At 39.3% G+C, this 18,115-nt stretch overlaps 1 protein-coding gene across 1 annotated transcript; it reads right to left on the bottom strand.

Annotated features, from left to right (window-relative positions):
- Positions 1-1,691: 1,691 nt before the first annotated feature.
- On the bottom strand, positions 1,692-18,115 carry PM20D2 (peptidase M20 domain containing 2). The gene is made up of 7 exons (XM_010565700.1): positions 17,654-18,115; positions 17,424-17,572; positions 13,738-13,880; positions 10,560-10,714; positions 8,075-8,210; positions 3,598-3,705; positions 1,692-2,769 (listed from the first exon to the last, which is right to left on the bottom strand). Exons 1-7 carry the CDS (start codon positions 18,113-18,115, stop codon positions 2,567-2,569), a joined length of 1,356 nt encoding a protein of 451 aa, XP_010564002.1. The 3' UTR covers positions 1,692-2,566.

The raw sequence follows: 18,115 nt of genomic DNA on the forward strand, positions 1-18,115 counted from the left end.
AAATATTGTATTTGAAAAGCATTAACCCTCACACAAAAACTGCTCACTAGGGCAGACTAAAATGGAAAGCTTAAAACACCTTCTTACATAATCATACCAAACCAGGGGTGGGGGGAATCAAACACGCTATTTAAATGAAGTCATCCAGCATCCCGATATTAATCGAAGGACAAGAAAATTCAGTCACAATTAAATTGCTTTATTGATATCAACTCCTCTTTAATCAGTACTTCAGTTTCATTGTAATTCCAGCAATGTTTACAACAAAAATAAGATATGCTTTTAGTGCAGAAATGTTTAATTGAATGATCTCGGACATGATGCAGCCAACAGCCAGCTAGACTGGACAAAGAGAACTGGGAAGGCTGTAACGCACATCAGCTTGTAGGAAACAACACAGCATGTATTGCTATCACTGGGATCCCAACACTCCATCTTAAAAACAGCAAAGCAAGAAGTTAAGCAGTTCATGCAGGAGGAAATAAAAAGCCACATATGCTAAGGAAGTTCATAAACTAGCTTGTTAACCCGGTAGAACTTAATGAATTGTAATTGTGCCTGAGAACTGGCAAAGCAGGGTTTACATTAAAAGTTAAGGAGAAAGTTCCTTTGACAAACTTTGGACCAAATTTCAGTTGGATTTAGTATCCAACTTACTATCCTGGACATACCTACAGCTCAGAGTCCAACCCTAATCTGTTTCATGCTTTCATCTGTCAAAACTGTCTGCTAAGGAAAGCAAGGATCCTGGTGCAAGTAAGGACCATCCTGTAACCTGGAATACTTATGGTCATGCTCAACTCTTCAAATAACTGGCTTATAACACAAAACAAACCCCTACAATTGTGCCTCTAGTTCTTACACAAACAGATAAACAGTTACTTCCTTTTTCCAAAGACACTGAGCATTTAATGTATCAACAGATAGTCTGTGCCCTATTACTACAAGGACAGAGGCTGAAGTATCAGAAATCCTAAAAACTGTCAAATTATGTTGTCTACACTGTCTAGGTGACATACAAACAGAAGCCAGCCTAGTCACACTTTTTGCCTTCTAAGAAGGGAAAGTCTCAATAGAATTCTTAAATAGCAGCTGGAGGTCTGTGTTAAAGAGTGCACAGAAATGCAGAGGCAGTGCACAGTTAAATCAAGATTAGGAACCTCTTTTTTTCGAAAATTAGAAATTGAATATAGAAATTAATAAAATACAAATTGCAATTACAGAGAGTTCCAATTCTAGAGTTTACCATTTAGAAACCGGTGCTGTTAAAAAACAAGGTTTCTGAAATTATCCTGGGTATTCTGACTTCCTGGGAAATACAGTTTGCCTGATTTCTTTTCAGACGCTTACTATAATACCTATGCTTAGAAAATGTTAACCAGTAAGCTGCTTTTTCCACTCAGTCTGTCCATTGACTCAGCAATTTGTATCTGAACAAAAGAAATAAAGAAAAGCAAATTAAAAAAATTCCTAACATGTTTGGAAACACAGAACACTACCTAGATAAAATCTGCAACATTAACACCTCTGGGAAGCAAAATAACAAGGATTAAACAGACTAACCACACAACACACAGAAAGGACAACTGGCAAGACTTAACAGATCTGCTGCTTAGGATATGGGAACAAAGAGGTTTGAGAAGCCAGTTACTGCACAAGCAATCCTCAGTGCAAGCTTCTCAAAGCTTACTACAGGGGTATGCACACAACCAGTTTAAGGTCACCTTCATTTACTGCTTCACAGTACCACACTTGAATCTTTACAAAGATTTCCCCTGGTTTAGCTAAGTTCATACACATTCTTCAGATCAGTTTAGTTAGTGCAACACCTTGTGTGGACACTTATATTGCCTTAGAGTAGAACTTAAAAAAGATGCACTTGCATTTTCCCTGCAGTGGTTTAAATGTGTTGAACATTTAGTTACTCTCCGATTTTTTTGATTGACTTCTCCACGACACCTCCAAAATTTATGAGGAGGAAGGTCAGTGCATCTCAGAACAATCAACCTTTACAGATCACATTTCCATACAAGCCGTTCTCTTCCATTGCTAGAAGCTACTATTGTCAAAACCAGGCACGCTTCCAAACATATACCCTTCTCTCCACTGAAACCAGCTCAGGTTTTAAGCCTCTATCTTGCCCCAAGAAAAAGTGACTGGCCAGAGAAAAACGCTTCTTAGATCAGATTCCCCCTGTGATCACCGAGTGAACAGTGCTCATTTTAGAACAAGAATTTCCATGTACATGCTGTGTTTCCCCTATATACTTTAGCAATACATAGAAAATCACTGACAAGGGATCTAAACACTATCATTTATTCAACATTGCAACTTAAAGACAACATATTTGAGATCTCTCTCTGAAATTCATCACCATACTGAATATAGCAAACATTACAGCTAGATGAAATTGCACATTTTTTGAAAGCAATGATACTATTTGCTTCTCCTAAAGTCCAAAAAGAAAAATGAACATTTCTTCAGCTATGTGTTTATCCAGCCCCTTCTGGGATTTAAATGGCGCATCTCCATTAAGTCAATCCTACTGAGAGAGGTTTAATAAAGTTTAATGTGATGCACATGCTCCTATGCCAATGCCAGATTCTTTGTTAGGTTCTACTGGACTTATTTGCTCCTCTTCTTTTAGCTTCACCTGTCTGAAGTCTTCCCTGACTTCTTCTAGCAGACCTGGCTTGAAAATGACATCCAGTGCTGTCATTGCCAGAGCTTTTGCTGTGCGCAAAGCATAGAACTGAGCATTCTGTGACCCTGAAGAAAAAAAGTAAAGAGAAATTTCAGGTTAGATTACTAGTATTAGATAGAATCCACTAGCTCACCGCATAAGGCATATTCTATAAAACAAGATCTTCAAGTTTCAATTGCAAGAAGTTTCTTAAAAATCTACTTGCATGAAGTACACCTATCTTCTGATGCCTCAAAACGAATTTTCACATGCAAGTACTTAACTTTCTGCTACTGATGTAAACAACTAAGACTAAAACCAGGGAAATGAGTGTTCACATTTTCCTTTTTAGAAAATGCAGAGTTCTATACCATTATCTCTATCAAATTTCCAGAGTACTGTGCTTTAGGAGTAAAAACTGCTTTTATCTTTTGGCTCATGTTTAGAAACTCTTCTGCATATGCCTCTAGGGATAATCCTGATTTCTTCTGTCTAGATGATATACTAAGTCAGGCTTTTTAGTATAAGGAGTGGTCATCCTTCCCATATACATTTAACTTTAAACACAAAAATAGAAATTCTACATTTTGTCAGCTTTTTTCTGCAACTCTACAATTGACTAAGTTAATTATTTCAGGGTCTATATTCAGCTGAGATCCCGTCATGCTTGAAGAAAGCAACTCCATTTCTCTAGGGGTATTCACATGCAGCCACTTTCAGATCTAGTACTTACACTTTCATACATTTACTACACAGTAGCTTTGAATACCATAAAAGCATGTGAAAGCTTTAACCCTCTGTAATTTGAAATATTTATTATTTCTAGATTTGCTGTAGTGAAGAGTCAGCAACCAGTCCATACAATGCATAAGGGTTCCAAATATAAAACTCTAAACCTTTTCAGTTCCACTCACCTGCAGCTTCTGTGTACTGCTCAGTATGATTCAATGCATCAGAGCCAATATAAAAATAAGGATGAAGCCCAGGGACTACAAATGTAACATTTCCAAAGTCCGTGGAACCTAGAAGCAGCATAGAAATTTTCTTAATGAACAAGTGTTGAAGAGTTTTGAATGCTGCAAGAAAATGTATGATAGATATTATCTCCAGCCCTTATCTAAAATGGAGTATCCTTTGCCCCAAGTACTAAAATAAAAGCATTTCTAATGAGTCATTGTCCATACAAAAATCTCCCATCCCTGAGATGTCTTCCCTAACTAGCCATCCTCAGATGCTGCTCTCCAGTGCGCTTCTGATCAATAATCAGTTACTGGACTGCAAGGAAGATGTACCAGCATGTTGCTATTCCATTTACTGTTAATTTTTTATCAAGCATCTCCTGATAGTAAGCTGTTAATTCAGAAACAATGAAAGCTGCAAACCTTGGAATTTCAAGCAGTTCAGCTATTTTCCTGCTACAGCCCTTAGAACCAGGCCCAACAATTCGTGCTTTTCACCAGTATGCAAATATTCAGCATTAGGTAGGGAACTGTGAAGTAGGAACAATCTACCTTTAAACAAAAACAAATTGAGGACAACTATTTTTTCCTGTGCTTTTTGAATATTCTCAGTTATGCAAACCTTAACAGCAAAAGCACTCTTGAAATAACAAGACCATAACTAAACTCCAGACAAAACACTAGCGCTTCATAGATGTAAAAAAATTCCTGATAGCAATGCTGCAGATTTTAATGATTCTTTTATGCCTGACTAGCACTTTCAGTATGTTAGCTCGTGATAGTACCTATCTCACAGTACTGCCTTATCTATTTAATGATACCATCCAGAAGTAGTAGATCCTTCAGAGTAAATTATCCAAGAGTCTGCAACTACTTCCCAAGTGCCTTTTTTTTTTACCCAAACAAGCAATCCACTCAGTATTTGTTAAAATGACATTTAGAAGCTGGAGAAATCAACATAGTAGTTATTGTGAAATTCAGATACCAGAGGAGGCATTGTTCTGTAGCGGGGAAAATTAGGGATGACCAACTAGGATCTCAGCTAACTTTTTTGAGGCCAATCAGAGCTGCAAGAATTTTTTCTTTAGCAATGGCATATAAAATGACTGTTCCAAAGATTTAAAATTATTTGTAACACATTGGGTAGCCTCCATATCATGATACTTTATGGAGAGAAGATATTGCTAATGCCTTAAGACTTAGTATTGAAATGACTGAAGCATACAGATTTTACTTGGAAGCATATAGTTATTAAAAGCAAGTCCACAGAGCCTACATTATATGATTAGAGGACAAGACTAGCTTGCTATTTGCTCTGCCTACAAACAGAAGCAGCAAGGCTTGTCCAAAACCACGATCTTTTCCCTTAAGTTCAGTATACATTTAAAGAAAATCCAACTCTTGGTACAGCAACAAGTTATCCTAATTTTCTGTAGTCTACACTATTGATCCATTCTTTGGTCAGTCTGGAAAGACAAACCAGAAGTCTAGAAGTTCTGCCTACTCCAGACTAAACCAGGAGTTCTAGACTTGCCTTACTAAGTCCTAATACACAAACTGCAGAAAAGACTGTGTTGGCCTTTTTCCCTGCTCTCACTCAGCAAATGAAGCATTAGAAATTCCAGTGCATCCCACCTCTCGGTCATGTAATTCCACTTAAATTTATATCCATATCCAATCTACTACCAGTTTACAAGTTATTTTTGCTAAATGTAAGGGATTTAAACTTTGTATTTTCTAGTAAAATGGGGAGCTTACCAAGCCAAAAACCAGGCCGCTTTTAATAAAAATGTGACAGTCAAATCTTCCCCTTTATCAGAAAAAATGTTACATCCTTTAGTGGTAATAACCTAGCGGCATGTTTAAAACATCAGGTGTTCCAATGGTTCCCATACAAACATCTGGGGGGATGCTTGCTAGAGATGTACAGATTGGGATTCCTTCTAGAAGCATAAATAATTGCACAGTTATCAGTGCAACATACAGACTTGTGCACCATCTGCAACAGAAAGGTATTGGGAACTCCAGCCTCTCAAAAATGTATCCCCAAGCTAATACTGAAGCCTCTCCAAGTCACTGAACACGTAATGGAAGTCAGTACTACCACAAACATGAATGGAGGGGAAAATGCAAAAGATTCCAGGAAGCATTTATACACAGCCCCAAGCTTCAAAAGTGCTGTTTTCAAAACATAGTAGCTCCTTCCCAAGATCATCTATATCAGTTTTGTGCACAGGAAGTCAATGAACCCCATGAATGCTAAATATATCCGAGTAAGTTATCACAAGCATGGGTGCCTCAACTAAGGCATGCTAAACTAAGCCATCTGCTTTGGGAGGTTCTCAATATCCTGTAGTAGAGTTACCCTACCACCAGAAGGAGAAACAGGTCATGGCACCTGGTCAAAGCTAACTCAGATTCACATTATTTCAGATCATCCTGGCCGTGTGCCAAATGAGTGGAGTGTGCACGAGGCACACACAAGGTACTGTGATTTAGACTAAAGAAACTCTTTGTAACGCTTAGCTGCCTAAAGCGATACCTGTAAGCAGACCGATACTAATACCCATGTAGAGGTGGCAGCGAGTATGCTCATCTGTTAACGACTTTTCTGCTGCACAGACATGGAGAAGCAACTGAGCTATCTTCCTTCCCTTTCAACAGAAGAAACTGATATCCTAAAAGAAAACATTGAAAACCACATGAAAGCTAAACAGAAATAGAGGTCTTGAAAAAGATGAGACAAAACACTCAACCCCCCCCCAAAAAAAAGGGCAGCATACAAAATTCCACTCCTATGTCTCTGGAGGCTGTGCTTTGTTAGCACTCCTGAATCCCCACTGCAAAAACTCAGAGTAGAAGCTGTGGAAAGAAAATTCAGTAAAGCCTACTGCAGTGTGAGATAAAAACCACAATTGCTCAAGCATATTTTGACATTTGACAAGCAATTTAAGGACAGGACAGGCATATGGGGAGTTTCAATTTAAGCAAGGTAATGGTTAACATTTAGCATATCATGTAACTTACATATGAAAGCACTATTACAATTAGGTGTCTGTACTAAGTTCATTTGAAGCCCTCTGAAACAGCAAGATCACCAGTATTCATGATCTTCACCCTTAATACAATGGTTTGAAGGAAGCAACTAGCAAAGCTCCAGAAAGTTTCACAGTAAACATTCTAAGGTTCCTCAGCCTCTTTCTTAGGCTAAATGAGCCAAGTAGTAAATCTTACTTGTACCACACTGAAGAAAAAAAGGAATCTGCCTTTAGTTATAATTTGTTTTTACACCCAAGACAACAAACCAGTTGAAGAAAATAAGCTACCGTTGTCTTAATTTGGAAGGGAAGTAAGAAATAGAGAAAAACAACCAGAATACCATTAGATATGCTGTCTCCCCCACCCAAAAAAACCAAAAAAACTTTGGAGAAGTCTGCCCCCAAACACCAAGATCTCAACTGTCCAAAGATAGTCTGCAGTTAATATAGAAATTAGTATCACAATCAAACTAATTAGAATAACAACTTCTGAGAACAATCTTTTCCTTCTAACCAAAGAGAAAAACCTTTAACATGAGTGGAGTAAAAACATTTCTATATACAGTTATGATCAGTAGTGAAGTCTATAAAATATCAGCAGTGGTTAAGACTTGAACAGAGCTCCTGTAGGAAGATTCTGAAAAAAACCCAACTGTTAAGGGTTATAAGAAACCCACCTAAGCATTCAAGAATTCATATTCCTATTACTATAGCTCTGAGACACCAAGTGAACTAGTTTGAGACATAGTCAAGACCCAGAAGTAAACATCTACATGAACAGCACCCTTTGGAAAACTAATCTGTTGAACTCGTGAACTAAAATTAGAGGCATAGAATTACCTGTTAATGGAAGAGGTTTTAAATTATGGTTACCGAGATGCTTAAACTTCCACTTAAAAATCTCTTAAAAAACTGTCTAAAATATTAGTTAGATGCTAGTAAATTTGTTTATATGTAAGCTTGGAAAATATTATTAAACAAGGTTCCTAAAAACTACATGTCATCTCCATTCATAGCAAACCAGGATTCTGTATTTCAAAACAACAGAATGAGTTGCAATTTATTACACACCCTCATGTTCTCAGTAAAATTGTTCTTAGCTTTACATCCTTCCATCCCTCTGCCCAAACTGCTTCTTTCTTGAAATATTTTCAGAAACATTATCAGAAAATTATTACTGCTCTTCATATGTGTTGGGAAAATTTCTCAGATTCTACAACAAATACAAAAACACAGGCCAGAGGTACAATCCCCTTTTACAGAGCTTCAACTTTCTAATTTGGCTTTTTCTTCCGACCAAACTATGTTTAACCTAGCTCTATTCCATTATTTTACACACTTTAGAGTTGATCAACTTAAGCTTAAGTCATAACAAAAAACCCAGATGGAGTTACCTGACAAGCCATTCAAGATACAGTCTTCTGATATAAATTCTATTCCAAGCTTCTTTCCGTTCTCCTTGTAAACTTTCTGCAGGCTCTTATTTGGAAGCACATTGTAGTAATCATTTTCACCACCTTTTATTTCCACCTAGAGAAAAAACCCCCAAATAATTAGAATTTTTTCTCCAACTTAAGCCGGTTTAACATAAAGAATTTAAAGACCAGAAAAAATAAGTACATATCCATACTTCAAGCCCATGTCAAAAGAGATGCAAGTGCTAAATTTCTTTCAAAAATACAACATTCTGCCAAATATTACTCTTGATCAAAACACAGCTGATGTTGTGTCAAGCTTGCACCAGGCAGCCAAATTCCAGAAGCATGGATTTCACAGATAGCATCTCCAAAAATAGGAAATAAACATTTCCAGTAACACCATCTAATGATTTCCACTGCAGGTACTATTAAAACTATACAGAAATCAATTTAGGCTTTCACCAAATTCTATTTTACTATTGTTTAGAACCATTCATGAAATGACTTCACACAGGCAAGAAGTTTGAAAACAAATGTAAAAAACATACCGATGTCAAATTTCAAAAGAGATCTTAACTTTCATTCTGTGTAAAGTGCACTTTCTAAAATCCTTTTCCAGCTAGAGTGGAGGGGCCATACTACAAAAACAGCATCTAATGCCTCAAATAGACCTTAAAACTCACTAGCTCATTCATATACACTATACCTATTTCTTCTGATGAGCATAGAGATTCTTTTCATAGCTGTATTAGTCAAACTTGTAACTACAGAGCAAGTAGAACCACCTATCGTAGCAATACAGTGCAAGGTAATCATATTGCTTGAACATGCTACAGGAGACACTTCCATTTACTAAAAGAAAAAAAATAAGAATGCTAACTGAGAAGTCACTCAATTTTTCACATTTGGTTGCTACATGAGCCTGCTGTTTAACGGGGCAAAGGATCTAGTGACAAAGAACATGGAAAAAAAGACAAAAACTCAAATCTGTTTTGCCTGTTCCTACTGGTAAGGTTTCCTATCAAGCCTCCCAGGTCTCTGAGCCTAGTAGCACCGTATGTAGGGGGGGAGCATCACCCACAGCAAGAAAAAAAAAAGATTATGGGGCTCTTGAAATTGTACGTACTCGGGACCAGGATGCTGAGTAAGAGAGAAGCAGCAATGCAATCAGTGAGTTATCATTTTTTAAATGTCACTGAAATAGAGGGATGCTCCAGCTCACTGAAAAAGAGCTAAAGGTCACATCCACCTTGAAGGGCTAAGAGAAGGATCTTGGAAATTACAGACTGGTCAGACTGTCCTATCCTCAAGCTCCCAGAGGGATTATAGAGCAAATAAATCCTCCTAAGACCCACGTCCAGGCACATGAATCACAAGGCGATTCTGAACATCCAGCATATATTCATAGAAGAGCAGACAGTGCATGACCAAGCTTAGCTTTTCATGATGACCACTCTGGCTCAGAGGACACAGAAGACATGCAAGCTCAAAGTGTTATGATCAGTGGCACAAAAATCCAAATTGCTGCCTGTTACTTGCAGCATTCCTCTGCAATCAATACTGGTGCCATTACTGTTCTAATATCTTTATTATTGATGCAGACAACTTCTGTGAGACCACATCTGGTGTATTGTGTTCAGTTTTGTACTCCTCAAATCAAGACTGGAGCAAGTCCAGGGGAAGGCCACCAAGATGATTAGGGTGCTGGAGAACATGATATACAAGGAAAGGCTGAACAAAGTTTATTTGTTGAGCCTTCAGAAAAAAGGTCAGGGGGAAATCTTATTGCTGTCTACAGTTATCAGATGGGGAGGGGACAAAGACGACAGAACCAGACTTCTCAGAGATGCCCAGTGATATGACAGGAGGCAACAAAGAAAATTCCTATTAGATACAACAGAATCACAGAATGGTTGAAGTCGAAATGCACCTCTGCAGGTCTTCTTCTCTAACTCCCCTGCTCAAGCAGGGTCACCTAGAGCTGATTGCCCAGGACCATATCAAGGCAGCTTTTGAGTATCTCCAAGGATGGAAACACTACAATCTCTCCAGGAAACCTGTTCCAGTGCTCTGATGATAAACATCAGGAAAAGACTTGTTCACCAGGAGGTGGGTAGAGCACTTGTTGAGAAAGGTTGTAGAATTTCACCCTTGGAGATACTCAGAGATCCATGTGGCCCTGAGCAATCTGCTCTAACTTGTCCTCCTCTGAACAGAGGGTTAGACTAGATGACCTCTGGAGGTCTCTCCCAACCTAGATTCTTCTATGATTCTGTGGCATTCTATTTATAAGCCAAAGCTTTCTTCCAAAACACAAAGCAACAGAATAGCAAATAGTATCATAAAAATTTAGATTTCTTTCAGCTAAACCCCATGCAGTCAAATGTAAGCCTCGATTTCCTGTTCTGGCCTACCTTATCTCCAGCGTAACAGAAACACATGACCATGAATACATTCTTACTTTGCATCCTGTGGCCAGTGCTGCAGATCTGAAGCAGTTCTCGACCTTCTCTGTCAGAACAGAAAGGTCTTTCATTGAAGGGGCACGCAAGTAAAACTCTAGTTCAGTGTAAGAAGGAATGATGTTAGGTTTCACACCACCATTTTTTATTACACCTGCAGAAACGGAAAAGTCATGTTATCAGTGTTAAATACAACTGCTTGATCTTCAGCCCTGTCACAAAACTCCTTGCTCAAGAACTAAATATATAAGCAAAAAACAACATCAGCTGCACATGAAATACAAAGAATGTAAAAAATACAGTATGCAGACAAAGTTTCTTCATCACAGATTAAGTGGAATGTGTACATGTTTTTCAGCACAATTTCATTGCATTCTTTGGTTAGACATCTGTTATACACCTAAAGACAAGCCAAACTAGCATTTGTAATTAATCCCCTGAAATTCAATGCATCAGAGTCATAAAGCAATCTGGCTGCCATTGAAAGAAAAAAATTTCATTATAAAGGCTACCTTGGATTCCAGCTTTTAAAGGTTTCCTCAACTACAATGTCTCCAACTTATTTTGCCAGCTTGGAGAGAAATTAAGTTGCATTTCTCAGCAATACTGGGGTAATGTATGCGTCACAGTGCACAGAAAGCTCATTAGATTCCTCATGCTAGATCTTTAGAAATATTGGAATGTATAATATATGTATTTTATTCAAGAGGAAAGTTTGAGTTGAAAGTGTTCCCTCAAGGAAATGTGTGACAACTACATAGTTTTCAGTTATGCCATCAGAAGCCATAATTGACCATAAAGGACCACAATATTTAGATATTTCAACAATAAAACATTGTAGACCTAAATTCTACATTAGACTTCAATGCATTAACAGCTAGTTGCTTTCAACAGGCTGTTTGCTTCCCTGGCCTCCTACCCTCAATTTACGTACATGGAATAAGATTTGTTTTCTTTAGAACCTGAGAAACTATCTACCTTAAATGGAAATACTGCACAAAGTCACTGATGTGTGTCACTGAAGCTTGAAAAGACAGCACTATCAGGATGAAAATGGGCAACAAATCTTTACTTTTGGTGCAGAAAACCTATTAAGACTATGAACTCCCCCTCAAATAAGACCTTTCCAGTCTCAAATACAGTCAAAGTAAACAAAGTGCTGAATTAAACCACTATCAGTACTAGTCCATAACAAAAGGAACAGCTCAGATGAGAGGGACCAACATGACAGGAAAGGAACCAGCAAGTAAGTAAGCATGCAAATTTGCATGACACATACCATAACACACCTGCTCAAAACAAGTAGCCTAATGAGTAAACAACTTCCACTTGTCTCATCCAGCACATTTGTAAATGGAATCGGATAGAGTCTAACAGTACATCTATACTTAAATTTCAAAGCAACTGCAATATGGACTGGACAGCAGCTCTAGCTTAAAAGTAGGCCGCCTGCATACTACTAGTAGCACTCAGTTTGCCCTTCTACATGGAACTTTTTTTTTTTTTACAACCTGTTTAATACAACTTTTTGAACAGGAAAAAAAATCTACATTCCTATTTTTCAAGGGGGCAACTTACTCCACTCATAAGCAGAGAAGAAAGATAACTTAGCAAATATCAGACAAACTCAAACCAACAATACTTAAGTACATAAAACATTGCTTCAAAATTCTAGACTTCAAGTAATGAAAATTATTTTAGTTTTTGTTAGTGGGTTAACACTAAGATTTTTAGTATCACTTAAGTCAGCCACTGCTGTTACTGCAAGTCTACAACACAAGATCTCCACTACACTGTTGTAAAGAAAACATTCCTAAAATTAAATCTCATTCTGGCTGCTTATACTTTCCCAAAAGTATTCTAAATATCTGCGGTTTGAAAACCACATTTATGACAGCAATTGTATCAATACAGTAATTTAAGTTTTGCTGTGGTTCAGGAAGTATTACCTCTAGGAGGCTTGTTCAGATACTTAGTTTTTTGCTACATTACCCATGTAGCCTTTAGAAACTACGAAGAAAGCAGTATTTAGGGGTTTAGGCTTATATTCAATAGAAGACTTATGCACCTCCAACCTTAAACCTGCAACACATGGGTTTCAGACACCAAAACTCTTAAGTGCCTTGTTTCCTACAGAGCAACAGGATAGAGAGGATATGCCCGCTGTCTGAAATTCATTTGGGTATGCTGCACAGCAGAACTGTAAATATCTTCATCTACCATCACAAGGGTTAGAGCTTCCAGACTCCATCCAGATATGCTGGAGAGAAATACACATATGTATTATACAGCACCAGCAGCCAAGATGTATAATGACTAGCTCAGAACTTCTTAAAGTGTTTTAAGCTTATAACAAGTATTCCAAATACGCAGTTCTACATTCAGAAGTCCTGTAGAAATGGCAGTTTCTTAATTTCAACTTGGAAAAAGTTGTGTTGCATGTAATAAGGGAAACCTGGGTTTATAGCTAAAGGGCAGCTTCCATCTCAACTTCTGAAACTTTCTCACTGTACAAAATGAAACACATGATTTTGAAGGAATACAAGTCAAGCTTAATGGTTAACATGTCTTACTGCAAAATGACATTTTTACTCCAAGGTCTATAAGATATTAAATACTAGAATCCAGTAAACATTTAGCTGATTGGGCTACTAACCAGAACTATAGGCTTCTGCCATCATTTTTTTTTTGTACTTCAGCAAATAAGCTTCAGTCACTCTAGACCACTTTCCAACAAAGGCTAATTAATGTAATGTCTACTACAAAAATGATGCAGTAAGTAATACTTCATTTTTCAGAAGCATTTAATCTTACACATTTGCAAAAACACGTATGTTAACTTTAAGGAATTCAAGGCCATGTATCAAAATAAGCTTACCACTTTTTTCTCCGAACTGCAAGTGCAAAGACTTAAGATTTGGATAGCCTCTACTGAGGTACCAGTGTCCTCTTTTGACTCTGACTTATAAGCCTATTTTCAGCATATAGTTCTGGACACTGACATGATCTTAAAGATTACAGACAAACTAAATGAAATGGTGCTATTTCATAATATTTGAAGTGACTATACTAATTTAGTGCAATAATACAATACTTTAAATTGTGGGATTTTATAAGTTAGTATTTCAGCAGACTAAACTCCTACTTGCTGGACATTAAATTTAATTAAGATCTCACCATGAACTCTCCAGGTCGGTTTCATTTGCTGTCTTAAAACAGACAGATTGTTGTATGCAAGAACAGCAGCATCTAATGCATTAACTCCTTCCCAAGGATAAGCAGCAGCATGAGAAGCTTTTCCATAGTATTTCACAGTCACACTAGGAAATAAAAGGCATTACTTGTTTGTTTTTCATTCACTAAAAAAACCCCTCTAAAATAAAAAGTTCCTTTTGTTCACACAAATATTTGTTATTTAAGTTTTGTGCAGCAGAACAACAATTTACCTGGCACTACATTGTAACAAAGTTGTACTATCTTTGAATGCAAGAACATGCTGAAAGATTCCTGGAAAACCAATGAAATAGAACGATACCAAGAGCCAGACAGGCAAAAGAGTTAGTGGTAACATACCACTGTAGAGCCTCTTCCTGAGAAGTACAGGCTTCACATACTAATTAAATTTCTCCAACAATTTTTTTATACTACCTGACTGTTCCAAGACTTAAAGTTACTAACATTCTTCTCAGAGGGTAACAAAACCTTTTCTGTGATTCAAAATTAGAAGTTGATTGTCCTAACTCTTGTCAAACTTAAATAAAACGTGTACATATATATGACAGCAAAAGCACATTAATAAGATCACATACAACCCATGTCTAAATAACAAAAGTCAAGTTTACAAGTGTAGTAAAGGCATAGCCTAGTATAAAATACACATTACTATGCTACAGCAGGGATGTTCTTTCCCTGCACACCTCAAAAATGCTGGTAGAAAGGCTTGCCAACAAGGAAGAAATCTAGCACCGAGGTTATCCTCCAACTTTGTAGAAGTCATAAAATACTGCACCTAAACACATCCGGTAAGAATTCATACTTTGCTTCATCTGAGGGCTATTTATATTAGCCTTACAGAATAATTTAATATTTCAAATGATATGAAAACTCTTTACACAAGAGGCAGATACTAAATACTGACAACAACAGAAGGTATTACTATTTATCAAATACACAAATATTAGTTTTTTACCAATAGGAGAGATTTTAACTAAATCTGTTTGTACTCAATAGCCAGTCCTTTACATAAAAAACTCCATCTTCAAGCTCAAAGAGCTCCCCCTGCCCCGACATGCACAACCTGTCTCTCACCCAGCTAGGACCACTTGCTTGTCCCTCCATCTTGCACAAATGCCAGCTTAGCCACTTACCCTGAATTGACCCCTCATGCTCTGAACCACACCACAGCTCTAAGTTAATAGCAGAACTTAAATACTGGATAGCCAATAGGGACACAATGGAGTGTACTGTTGCAGCAGAAAATGTCTCCTGCTACTTACTGCCTGCAATCCAAATTAAGTATGCCCTCTTCCATTCCCCCTCATCCTCCAAGACAACAATACATCCCGTACTGTAAAATATGAGTTTTACTTAAAATTTATTATCACTATGAAATCAAGATAACAAAACTTATCTATTAACATCCGAAGTATTAGACTGCAACCCCTCATATCAACTCACAAAGTCAGGACGGATCCCTGGATATTCTCCAAAAAACGGAGAGAAGGCAAAGCAAAGCAGAGAGTCACATCGTAATCATTTTTTTCCCCCAAGAAACACATGCTTCTTACTAAAATGTTCTTTCAGCATTCCTTTTCTTGTATTTATATTGCTACACAAATGTCACATACTTTAAGAAAAAAACCCAACGGATTTTGGTGAATAACACCCTAAGCCAGTTTAAGAATATCAGCAGAAGAACGTGGATCCTGTTTGACCAAACATTAAATAGGCTCATTAAGTGAAGGATAAGTGAATAAGAATCAGCAAATTTCAGCAGGTATTCACCACATTTATCGCAGTATGTTAATTGTACTTTAGGCACACACCAGCTTTCAGAGGTTGCAGATACAGTAATACTAGCAACTTCGTGATCACCAGTCCTTAAATTCCTTGGAAACAACCAAAGATCAACTACAAATTATCAAAATGGTCTTTGTACCTTTGGAATCTCATAATTACATAAATCATGACAAACTCAGTATTTCGAGTTTTTGGAGGTAGTAAGTTGTTTCACTTGGTACTTCAGTTCCATGCCTCCTCCACATTCAAGGTTTGAAGGCTGTTTAGGACTTGCATCCTACAGCAAGCCATCACCTCTGAAGGGAGACTTCAAAATCTTACCGTATCAAACTCAAAAGACTATTGCAAGAGTTGAAATGAACAGAAAGACAAAACTATCCATGAAAATTGCATCTTGAAGATTATAAATATAGTCTGAAGGTACAGCAACCATAAAATTTAGCAGTAACAGAAGCAAATTATCCACCAGGAACAGCAGTGGCAGAAGCACAATGGCCAATAAAATCAAGCACATAGGAGCTGGAAGGTAGCACAACCATGCTAAAAACAGCTCTCAGTACATCAAGTCAGAAATGGTTGGAAAACCAGTTATTTAAATACTACAGAATTTAGAGACAGCCAAACATAGTACTTTGAAAAAGCTGTTGCACTGGAGGGATGTTACTAGCAGAATCTCTGCCAGGTAAGACCTTGGGATCAAGAATCATTAGTAACCGTGACACAAAAATGTATAACAAACCTGCTGATAGATGACTGCTGGAACACTATGAAAACAGAAGACATTTATAATATCAAAGGAAGAACAGCATGGCCCTGCAGACTGGCAGAGAAAGAACAAACTGAAGCTCAAAAATGTTTTAGAAGATCACATACTTACAGACTAAGCATTTGTCTAAGAGTTGACTGCTTGGAAATGACTGAAGAGGAAGCCCCAAACATGCCAGCTGGCTCCAAAATGGTAAGGAGATACTATGGTCCCAGCATCAGCTAAGTAAGGTCTAAGGAAATTCCACCTCATGTACTGTGTACAAATCTGGTTATGCACATCCAGCACAGAGTACTTCAAGACAAGGCAAGTGACTCCAAGTACAAAAGAACACGTGCTGTCACTGAACAGTAGGGCTAATCAAAAGAAGATAAAGCATGATTTCCAAAGAGTTATATGGCTAGCTGGCAAAAAAAGAGCTGAGCAAGAGTATGACTGCTGTCTGTACTTATATATAGGAAGTATATATGGAGGAAGGAAAGCCAAGAACTACTTTGAATCAAAAAAAAGCTGATGTGAGAGTTAATAGATATAAACCAGCCACAATTAAATTTAGGCTGGAAGTTAATAAGGATCCAAATGGCAGTCAGGCTCAGCCAGCTGGTTCTTTCAAAAGCAGGAGAGAAAACCTGAAACACGTTCAAAACTGATTAAAATAAAATGTGCGCAGAGGACTGCATGACTTGGTGCCCAGGAAAGCAAGGACCCACGATCCATGAGACTCCCCCCGGTTGCATTTTAAATTTCTTTTTTTTAACAGACAGGATAGTCACGTGCATGTTCAAGAAGAAACACCTAGAAAGATCAGAAGAAAGAATGGATCTTTGGGACGCATGCAAGATTATCTCAGAGCAGTCAGGGATCTTTAACAGCGGGCTGAACACTGCGCTTCAGAAGAACGGCTCGGTGTCCCCAGCAGTGACCTGGCTCCTTCGCTGACCGCACAAACTTCTCCTGAAGGGCAGCTGCAAGGCCCCCGGCCCTAAGATCAGCCCCTTGCAAAGCAGCTCCCCTAGCCGGGGAGGAGAGAAAAGGCCCACACCGAGCCGTCCCTCTCCACCTGACCCCGCTCACTCACTCGTGCTCGGCCACATCGGGCAGGTAAGCCGCGTTTTCTTGCGAGGGGTGCGCCATGAAAACCACATCCAGGCCATCGAACGCTCCGGCGTTTATCAGGTCTATTTTACCTCCTCCTTGCTCCTCCGCGGGCGTCCCCAGCACCGTGACCTGCAGCACAAACGCGGAGGGTGAGGGGCCCGCCGGGGCCCAGGCCGCGGCCCCCGCCCCCGTTCCCGGGAGGGCTCTCACCTGCACGGCGACGGGCGCCGGCTGCGGCAGGCTCTCCAGGGCGGCCTTCAGCCCCAGGGCGGCGGCGGCCCCCACCTCGGCGATCAGGTTGTGCCCGCAGGCGTGCCCGATGCCGGGCAAAGCGTCGTACTCGCAGAGGAAGGCGACGCGGAGCGGCCGCGGGCCCGGGCCCGGGCCCCGAGGGGCGGCCGTGCCCCACTCGGCGCGGAAGGCCGTGCCCAGCGCGTAGCGCGGCTGCACGGCCCAGGCGGCGCCCGGCAGCTCCCGGCTGGAGAAGAACCGGGTCATGGTGTCGTGCGCCTGGTGCTCCTCGTAGGCCAGCTCGGGCCGGCTCCAGATGTCGCGGCTCAGCGCGCCCAGCCGCGCCGCGTTCAGCTCCACGCTCTCGCACGCCCGCTGCTTCAGCGTCTCCAGCGCCGGCAGCGCGGGGCCGCCCTGCGGCGGCGGCTCCTGCGGCCTCAT

Source organism: Haliaeetus leucocephalus, unplaced genomic scaffold, assembly GCF_000737465.1.
Source record: "Haliaeetus leucocephalus isolate CR32 unplaced genomic scaffold, Haliaeetus_leucocephalus-4.0 Scaffold195, whole genome shotgun sequence".
Lineage (NCBI taxonomy): Eukaryota > Metazoa > Chordata > Aves > Accipitriformes > Accipitridae > Haliaeetus > Haliaeetus leucocephalus.